This window comes from Galeopterus variegatus, unplaced genomic scaffold, assembly GCF_000696425.1.
Source record: "Galeopterus variegatus unplaced genomic scaffold, G_variegatus-3.0.2 Scaffold932, whole genome shotgun sequence".
Taxonomy (NCBI): Eukaryota; Metazoa; Chordata; class Mammalia; order Dermoptera; family Cynocephalidae; genus Galeopterus; species Galeopterus variegatus.
The window spans coordinates 355,828-365,855 of record NW_007727043.1 but is presented as its reverse complement, the minus strand read 5'-3'; the positions used below and the strand labels follow the sequence as shown (position 1 = coordinate 365,855).

Sequence of the window (10,028 nt, the reverse complement as noted above, 5' to 3'; positions counted from 1 at the left end):
GCCCGCTGCTCCGGCGGGGCTTTGGCCGGGAGGGGGCGCTTCTCTCTGCGGCTGCCGGACCCGGCTCCGTCGCCCCCTCAGAGACCCCGGACCCGGCAGCGGCACCCCCTCCTGCAGCTCGAACTCAGGCCCGGCAGCGACGCCCCAAACAGCCGTGTCTGGCTTTAATGGTGAGAATCTAGGAACCGTGCGAAAGCCAGTGCGCGCGTTGAAGACGTTACGAGCTGCAGTGTCCCAGCTGGGGCCCGGCCGGTCCCCGTGTGCAGCGCCATCCGGGAGTGAGCACCAGCACCGCCCGGGCCAGGTGCGCGCGAGCATCCCGCACGAGTCTGGGTGAGGGCGGCAGAATCCCCCCGGGGCGGGCGGCCCTCGTCCCACCAGGTAAAGGCCTCTTTGCCGCCGCTTCCCCCTGCAGCCTGGAACGGGACCTCGGCCTCCCCGGGTGGCAGGTCTGCGGCTCTCAGTCTCGGCGGGGCCTCCAGCATGCAGCACCCGCAACCGTGTGGGCCAGTTCCTCACGGTGCCGCCCTCCGTCTCTACGCACGTCCCGTTGGCCCTCTCTCTGGAGAGCCCCGATCCATCACTTTACTAATTAGGAAACAGGTCAGAGACATTAATAACTTATCCACCGCACACTTTAGAGAGTTAGTCTTTATATTCCAAAGTCGATTTCCTTAACCATCACCCCACACTACACATGTTCATGTAAAAATAAAAGCTCTGCGTCCCCAGACTTAAGCTCATTTCGGTCCTTTGGTCGCTACCCCAGGCTTGTGCAGCCTGCCCGACGGCCCGGCTGGCTCTCGGCCCTCCTTCCCTGGTCTGAGGCTTCTAGAAGCTGCCTCAGAAGACCCACATCAGCGCGGGGTCTTCAGGGCTCAGCGCCCCATACTTCCTTCCAGGGCTAAAAGCAGATACTACGCTGGACACGGTCACTTCCCGGCTGGGATACTCGTGCTTGCCCTCCTTTCCTTGGCCCCCTGCCAGCCTAATGCTCCCTCATGCTTGCTGTGGCCAGGCCTGGGCCTCAGGGGGCCCTGTGCTGAGACCGCCCATTTACACTGTCCCTGGGTTGTGAGAGCCACTCCGGGAGCCCTTTGCACGAGGTTTGCTGTGTGCCTGCAGCATGCAAGAACCTCGACACACACCACCCTCCCAGCTGCCAACAGGCCTGTGCTGTCCCCATTTGCAGAGGCGGAAGGAGGCTCCTCAAGGGAGCATGCAAAGGGTGGAATCAGGACTGCTAGACCACAAACCTGGGCTCCCGAAGACCACTGCATCCTTAGGAAGATTCCTGGTCACTGGGGGGAAGAGGGAGAGGTCGAAGGCCGAAATCTGGGGCCTGGGTGGGAGGGGTTGGTAACAATGTGGGGTCAGAGAGTGGCCAGTGAGCTAGAGACGCTCCAGGTGGTGCTGCATCCAAGTTCGTCTCGGAGGATACAAAGACGGCAGGAGCACAGGCAAGGCCTTAAATATTGCCAGTCAAGGGAGGGCGAGGAGGACCTGAAAGGGACGGTCACAAGTGTCCTGTTCAACTAGATGCTGATAAGCCAGGAGGGCACAAGGTAGACACGATGCCCTGAAAAGTCCACATCTGGGTTCTGCTGGGACACACGGTGGGGGGTTGAAATGCTTGGTGGCCATGGACTCCGAGAGTGTGGCCTGGAGAGCCTTGGGACACCTTCCTCAAAGGGCTGCAAAGGAGCCTGTGCTGCAGGATTCATGGGGAGGACAGGCAGTGACCCGTGTCCCTGGAGCTCCTGAGGAGGAATTGAGGACCCACAATGGATGGCTGGTCAGGGAGCCCAGAGTTCATCTGTCTGCCGTCACTGCCCGTATGACCTGGAGCAAGCGTGGGGCACCTCAGAGCCTCCATGTCCTCCTCTGGAAAACAGGCCTATCTGGGAGCTGACATCAGATGTACACTGCATGGCAACTCGTCTTGTCCCAATGTAATTAGTGACCTTGATGGCCCACCACAGGGACCTCTGGAGGTCAGGCCCTGGGCTCCATTCAAGTCACCACAGGAAAGGAGGGACCAAGGAGGTGAGACTTGAGGTGCAGCCTCAGGAAGGGCTGAGCACCTCATTAGTGTGGCGTGGGGTCCTCCAACTGTCCTGAGGGGAACAGGTGGGGCAGGGGCCCTCCCCTGAGCTTTGCGCTGACCATAGAGATGGGAAGTCCAGAGCCAGGTGCACCAGACTCCCCAGATCTGAAGGCAAAGCGATGATCATGCAGCAGCCTACACCTGCCAAGATCTGAACAACCCTAAGTTCCCACCTTCCCAGAGCAGGTGGTAGCTTTGACGGCTAGGCAGGAACAGCGCACAGGAGGCACTTTCCACCCAGCCCGCTGGCCTCGGGCAGCCACACTAGGCAGAGGCAAGGGGTGAGACAGCAAACAGATTCGAGAACCGTGCTGGGGAAGGACGTGCTGCATTTAGATCAGACTAAAAGCAGGAGCCTCCCAAATAAGTGAGGAAACCGAACTGCCAAAGACCCCAGGCCTGGGATGGAGGACAGGCAGCCTGGCCAAACCCACGGAGCCCAGAGGAGCGTGCAGTCGCCTGCAGGCCAGCCGCCCGGCCTCATCCCCTGCTACGGCCATCTCAGCGCAGGCAGGCCTGACACCCCTGGCTGTGGCTCTGGGCGAGTCGTGACACCTCCAGCCCCTGTCTCCATCCAGCAGCGAGAAGGTGTCGGGCACGCGGGTGGCGGCGCTGGGGGCTACTCGCGGTAGTGCACTCGCTGGTGCTGGATGAGCTGCGAGCTCTGGCCGAAGGCCTTGCCGCAGGCGCCGCAGGTGAAGGGCTTCTCGCCCGTGTGCGTCCGCAGGTGGCGGAAAAAGTGCGAGCGGCCGCGGAAGGCCTTGCCGCAGTGCGCGCACTCGTAGGGCTTCTCGCCGGTGTGGATGCGCTGGTGCTCGATGAGCACGGAGCTCCAGATGAAGGCCTTACCGCACTGGCCGCAGGCGTAGGGCCGCTCGCCCGTGTGCAGCCGCTGGTGGCGCGCCAGGTTGGAGCTCTGGCTGAAGGCCTGGCCACACTCGCCGCACGCGTAGGGCTTCTCGCCGTTGTGCACGCGCAGGTGCTGCGTGAAATGCGAGCTGTGGCTGAAGGCGCGGCCACACTCGCTGCACGCGTAGGGCCGCTCGCCCGTGTGCACGCGCCGGTGCTGGATGAAGCCCGACCAGCCGCGGAAGCGCTTGCCGCACTCGTGGCACGCGTACGGCTTCTCGCCGGTGTGGATGCGCTGGTGCTTCAGCAGCAGAGAGTTGTATCTGAAGCTCTTGCCGCATGCCTCGCAGCGGTGCGGCTTGGCCCCCAGCGTGCTGGCCCCCAGCTCGGTGCCCCTCTTCTGGGTGCAGGACACGGCGCCCGGAGGCTGGCCCTCGCCGGACTCCTGCCCCAAGCTGCCTGCACGCCGGGGTCTGCGGGGGATGGTCCTCAGCAGGCTGCTCAGTGCCCCCGCATCCTGGTCCACCCCGTGTTCAGGAGCCTGTGGGTGGGGAGAAGATGGAGCCCGCTCCTTCTCCGACTCGGAGTCTGAAATGAGAAACGGCAGAGGCACATGGCACCCCAACCCGGCCCCTACTGCGGCATTCCAGGGGCTGGGGGCCAAGGGCAGAGCAAAGCTGGGGGCTGGGAGGAAGCCTGAAGGGGGAGGCTTGGAGGGGCGGCCGGATGCCAGCTGGGAGAGAAGCAGGTGGTGGCTCCAGTGTCTGTTTGGGAGGGCTGTGACCAGCTGGGACCGCCCACGGTCACCTTAGTGGCCCTGCCTGTGATGAAGCCTCGCAGGCTCTGCAGACACGGCCATTAGGGAGACGCTGCCCCCTTAGCTGGGAGAAGGAAGCTCCACGGGGACAGTAAGGGCTGGTGAGGATCTGAAACCTCCAGAGCTCTTAAAATGGTCCCGCAGGCCTAGGGAGCTGGGGAGGAGTGGCCCGCCCCAGCAGGGACAAGTGAGTCTGGGCCACGAGTCAGTACTCAAGAAAGAGGCGAATCCACCCTGCTCCAGAGGGAGCCCTGGGGCTGTGCAGACCCCAGCAGGAGCAGAGCCCCTTCCTGGAGCACTGGATGCTTGGAGCTGCCGCTGAGCCCTCTGAGGCCCGCCCTCACCTTAGAGGGGAGGGGTCCCCACAGGCCCATCCCATTCCAGAGCTCCTCACAGGGCCAGTCCAGTCCTCTGGGGCAACTGCACTGCAGCCCACCTCTGGGACTATTCCCCAAATCTCTGCCACAGCAGGGTCTACTTCCCAGGGACCCAGCCTTATATGCTGCCAGCCCCCAGGGACTGCCCAGGTGTGTGTAGAGAGCTCAGTGCCACTAACTACAGCTGGTGTCCCTAGTGCCACTTAGTGCTGAGCCCATGCTGGGCTGGAAGCCCTGAGGTGGAGGGGTCTGGATTATCACAGCCCCAGCTGGGCTGTGGGGACAGGTGGCAGGCCCAACACACTACACCGGGGGAGGCGGGCCCAGAATGACTCCCAGTTGCTGATCTGAAGGGGACAGTGGTGTCCTGAGTCAGAGACCCCAGCCTGAGGCAGCTGGAGGAGGGGAGGGAGTCCACTGAGGCAGGTGACCACTGGAGTCTGTGTTCCCCAGGAGGGGGTGGGCTGTACAGTTGCTGATCTGAAGGGGACAGTGGTGTCCTGAGTCAGAGACCCCAGCCTGAGGCAGCTGGGGGAGGGGAGGGAGTCCACTGAGGCAGGTGACCACTGGAGTCTGTGTTCCCCAGGAGGGGGTGGGCTGTACTCACAGCCTGGGGGGCGGGGGCAGAAGTTAGCTGGAGCAAGGGGCCAGAAGGGGCCCCAGGCCGCCCAAGGAGGGTTCTGCTCCTGCTCTCACCGGGCCAGAAGGTGTCTCTGCCGATCTCGACTTCCTCCACATCCTGGAGATCCAGGTCCGACGGCTGGGACAGCACCTCAGGACTGGAGCGGGAGGAGCCTGGCGGGGCAGGGAGGCTGTGGGCTATCTCCCACCCTCTAAAGTGCTGCCTCCCCTCCTCTCTATAACCAGCCTGGGCACAGTGCCACCTGCCCCCCAGTACACAGCATACCTCCTTGCCCTCCCGACGACTCCCAGTCACCCCCACAGTGGCAGGGCCAGCCACCTTGGTGCTGCTGCTCATGGCATCACTCACTACCTTCCTTCCCAGCTCGGCTCAAGAGCCTCCTCCTCCAGGAAGCCTTCCTGAGAACACAGCTTTGGGAGCTCACCCCCTTCAGCCCAGGAAGCTGAGCCAAAGGCCGGGCAGCTTCTGAGCTGCCCTCCCACTAGCTCCCCTCCTGTTGCTCTGGCTGACTGCGGCCTGACCTCCTGACTGCCTTCTCACCCCACCATCGCTCACACCACCATGGACAAGCCCTGTCTGAGAGCTCCCTCGGGTTCTCCCACCGCAGTTCCGTGCCTGCTCCCAACTGGCCCCAAGGTCCCCTGAGCCTGCTCTCCTGCTGGCACTTGACAAAGCCTCCCTCCCAGGCTCCCTACTGCCTGACCAAGTCGCAGGACTGTGCCCCTGACTGTGGCCCAGAGATCGGGTGGAAGTAGCCACTTCCAGTGAGCAAGGTCCTCAGTGTTCCCAGGGAGGGGCCCTGCATGCCCCAAGGTCCCACTTCCCAAGTCATCAGCTCACCACACCTTGGCCGGGGCTATAGGCCCCTTTCCCCTCCCATGGCGCCTCACCTGTCCTCTGACCACAGCATGGAAGGTGACTATGAGCCACCTCCCTCGGCCAAGCCAGGCCTAGTCTGGGTGCCCCCAGTGCCAGGTAACCACTGCCCTTGTCCATGCCTGGGGGTGGGGCCTGCCACCTGCACTGTGCGGTGCCAAGAGAGAGGTGACACAGGACAAGGCACTGGGGAGGAGTGTTGCCCTGTCCCCAGGATCCTCCCTGCCTAGGCACTAGGCACACCGACCCTAGGGGCTCAGCCCTCCCCTCATCACCGGTTCTTGCTCACAAACTGCCCCTCTACCTGCAGGCCTCCTGACCAAACCTCCCAGAACTTGCTCTGGCAGCACCAGCTCTGGTGGGCACAACCTTGGGGTACAATACAGTCTCCTCAGCCCCCCCAGCTCAGCCCGGGCTCCCAATCTGCATCTCTGTTGCGGACAGAGAGGTTCTGGGAGAAGAAGGACCAAGTCCTGGCTCCCCTGCTCTGAGAGGCTCAGGCAGGCCCAGGGTGTGGCCAGGAACCCCAGCTGCATGCCCGTGGGGGCCATCGCTGAGTCCCTCTGTTTATGCTGCTCCCTGTGCCCTTCACTCCCCTCCCAGCTGACAAACGGCTTCTCCTGAGGACCCCCTCTGCTCCCTGACACCTTGTAGCCAGGTTCTCAGCACTGTGCAAGGCTGGAGCAGCTCTTGAAATGACCACGTGCCAGGGTTGGGCTTGGGAGACTCGGGTGTCCTAGGGTTGGCCCCCCAGAGCCTCTTCCTGGCCCATCTCAGACTGTCTGGGAGGCAGGAGCTCAACCTCCTGGCTTGACCCCTAACTGGTAGGAGAGCCCCGGGCAGGTTCCAGAATGCTGGGTCTTCTCTGCTAAGAAATCTGTGGATGCAGGGCACTCCTGAAGACCCAGAAAACAGAGCAAATGAGCTCGAGCCTCTGAGAGGCAGTCCCTGCCCTTGCCGACTGCTTGGAAGTCAGGGCAGAAGCCACTGTCTCCTCTGTCTGGGATGGCAGAGGGAGCTGGTCATCTGGGCAAGGAGGGGACGAAGGCCACCTCCAGCCTTCCCAGGCTCTACCATGCCTTAGCTACAGCCTCCCCAACCAGAAGCCAGGTGGCCTTGCCCAAGCCCCGCCTCTGCCTCCCCATGGCACCTCCTCCAGAGCTGCCTGGTGCCCACGAGAGGGGCCTGCTCTGTGGTCCCTGCCACACTGCCGCACTAGCTCCCATCAACCCCCCATCTGCTCTTTACAGTCACGCTCATCTGTCTTCTGTGCCTCATTTCTGGCACAGCACATGTGCAGCTGCACACCCCTCCCATGGGGTAAGGCTCCTGAGGACTTTAGGGCACCGTGGGTCAAGGGACCCAAGCCTGGCATTCTGGGCTCTGGGCAGGCCATAGCTGGTGGAGACAGAGTCAGGGGAGCCTGACCCTGCATGGGCTCAGGGGGCCTGGGGTCAGGCCCACCCTCCATTCTGGCACCAGACTTCTTGTCCTGCAGAACCCGCTCCAGCAGCCCCTCCCCAGTGTGCCTAGGCTGCCCCAAGAAGATCTGCTTGCCTGCCCACCTCTCCCAAAGATGATCTTCTCAAGAGAAGCCCCACCTCACCAGGCCCAGTAGGGTGGTCAAGGGCATGGGCTTGAGTCAGACTGATGTGATCTGAATTCCGCTGGCCTCCACTACATCTCTGGGCCTCCACATCCCCACTGTAACAGGACAGGAGGACCTACCTTGCCAGGTGTTGTGAGGGTGATGTGAGAAGGTAATGTGTGAGTCTCAAAATTCTGACTGAATAGGGGTGGAGGAGGACGGGGAAGCAGGCTGGGGGCCCTGGGAAGGTCCAGAAACCATCATGGACTGAGAGGTGGCTGGAGATGGGAGCTGCTTCATGCAGGGCCCAGCAAAGGGCTGGCACAGAGTGCATGCTGGCTGCAGTCTGGGCTCCTTCCAGGCACTTCCCGGCCTGGTTCATCAGGACAAGGGCAGGCTGCAGGCAGGCACCCCTTCCCAGTGTTCTCACAGGGACGGGTGGGGCCGGGAGGTCCTGGAGCCAGACAGCGGACAGGGAGGACTAGGGGCTCCTGTTCCAGTCCTGACCTGGGACAAATCCCATTATTCCTTAGCTGTGTATGACCCTATGTGAGCCACCTGCCCTCTCTGTCCTTATCTAAGCGGGCTGCCACTGGGTTTCTACACAGAGTCCTGGCAGAGCCTGGCACATAGCACAGTCACTCTCAACAGCCTGAAGCAATCACTGTCACTCGCCATAATGCTGAGACCCCCTAAGAGCAAGGACCCTGGGCACAGAGTGTGCCCCACCTCCTGGGCTTGGCACTGGCCCTCTAAGCTCACCCTATGGGGGACCTCGTCCCTGCTGTCATCAGCTCACATGCTGGGCCAGGGATGTGGCACCCACCAGCGTCTCAGCTGTGAGAGCAGTGAGGCCTCCTGTGGATGTGCAGCAAGGACAGAACTTCAGGATGCCCTGACCCAAAGCGAGCTGGGCCCAGGGTCACTGCGGGGCTGGGACACACCCCCACACATTGATCTCCAGATGCCACCAGGTGACCAGTGGTGACTGGAGGTGGGGCAAGGCCAGCAGCCACATCCCTGCAGGTCCCTCGGGGACCACACCCAAATCAGCCTGGTAAAGACTCTGGAATCTCTTCTCCTGGAACAAGAATGAAGACTCAGAGAGAGGGATGAGTTGCTCCCAATTTTGGGGCTCAGATTTTAAGGCCACTTTTCCTTCCACACCCCCCAACTCAGGAAAGAAACACAGGCCCAGGGGACTGTCCCCTAGGGAACCAGAACTTGGGCTCAGCCCACAGCCTCAATCACTGCTGCCTCAGTCCCAACCAAAGCCCAGCATCACCCCTTAGGGCTCTGCTCCTGGCTCCAGCCCCGCCTGGCCTGAGGGTGCAGGGGCCTCAGCATCAGCTGCACAAGAGTCTGGTTGCCCCTCTGGGATGGTCCGGATGGTGAGTCAGAGAGGAGAGCTCTGTGGCAATGACACGGGGCAGAGGGAGCGCAGTGGGCTGGGATGAGTACCGTATTGGTGCCCATGGAGGTGAAGCTGTGCCTCGTGGTGCTGGGCTCCAGGTGTCCCCGGTGATGAGAGATTGACAGGGGATGGGACAGGTGGGCACTCCTGAACGTCCCCTAGGGCCGCCATCTTCCCCAAGACCTGCTGAAGGTGTGCACACCTGGGACCTGGGGAAAATGAAAACCATGGCAGATGAGGGGGATCGAGAGGAATATGGGTGGGGGCAGCATGTGAGCTGCTGAGAAGTCTCAGGTGAGGAGGAGGCACATTCACCAGCGAGGAGCAAGGATGCCAAGGAGTGACAGCAGGTGAGCCAGTGGGGACACGTGAGGCCTGCAGTACGAGGCGATTTGGGGACCTGGTGTGCTCATTCAGTAAGGAACACTTGTCAAGTGGCTGCCACCTGGACAGCACCAGCAGACCTGTGGGGACTGAACTGAAGCTCTCGACCCAGCAAAAGATCAGGACTGACCTTCCAACCCACAGCCTCACCCAGAGCAAAGCATGCTGATTCTTCCAGAAAAACCTCACAGCACAGCAGGGGGCCGCTGGCCCTAAGCGAAGTGGAAAAGCAACCACGCCCGCCGGTTTAAGTCTCAGTGAGGCTTTTCTGAAGAGAGATGTTTCCAGGGAGGAAAGCCTCTTCCTCAGACCCTGCAGAGCCCTCCGAGGCTGCCGGCTCTCTGGCCCTGCCCACAGAGCTCTGAGACTCACGTGGGCGGGAAAGACACCTTTCCTCGGTGTGGTTTGCAAGAACGACTTGAGTATGATGTAAGAAAACCGGAACTCTTATTTGGGGCAAGGAGTGAAAACGGGACATGGAAAGAAAGGACGAAAGCTGACGGACACTGAGCAGTGGTCACAGACAGCACCTGCTGCAAGGAGGGGCAGAGCCGCCTCTGCGGAGTCCGGCCGTCCGGGCCAGCCCCCGCCCCTGATGACGGAGGGACGGACACAGGATGCGGGTCCTCACCCTCCGAGTCCCACCTTAAGTTACTCGGTTAACGCCGAGGACTCACCTGGACAAAGGGCCTGCCCCTCACCCTGCCCCGCCGTCGGACAGAGGTGGCCTTCGGCACGGGAGGCGAGCACGCTGCGTTCCGCCCCGCGCTGCCGCAACCGGGAGGGGACACGCGCCACCGGCTCCGGAGCCAACACTCCTCCGCGTCCTCCCCAGGCTGGCGCCCGGCGGGAAAGGCCCGTCCACTCCCCAGCTGCGGGGCTTCCGGCCTCAGTTTCCCGTCTGCAAAGTGGGGATGACCACAACTCCCGTCACTGCGTGCCGGGCGCCTGACGCAGGTGCCCCGCAAGCGGA

The 10,028-nt window shown here is 62.4% G+C and overlaps 1 protein-coding gene across 1 annotated transcript; it reads right to left on the bottom strand.

The window, feature by feature from the left end:
- Positions 1-633: 633 nt before the first annotated feature.
- On the bottom strand, positions 634-10,028 carry GLI4 (GLI family zinc finger 4). The gene is made up of 4 exons (XM_008573556.1): positions 9,733-10,028; positions 8,719-8,880; positions 4,847-4,945; positions 634-3,544 (listed from the first exon to the last, which is right to left on the bottom strand). The coding sequence occupies exons 2-4, from the start codon at positions 8,840-8,842 to the stop codon at positions 2,727-2,729; spliced, it is 1,041 nt and encodes a 346-aa protein (XP_008571778.1). The 5' UTR covers positions 8,843-8,880; positions 9,733-10,028; the 3' UTR covers positions 634-2,726.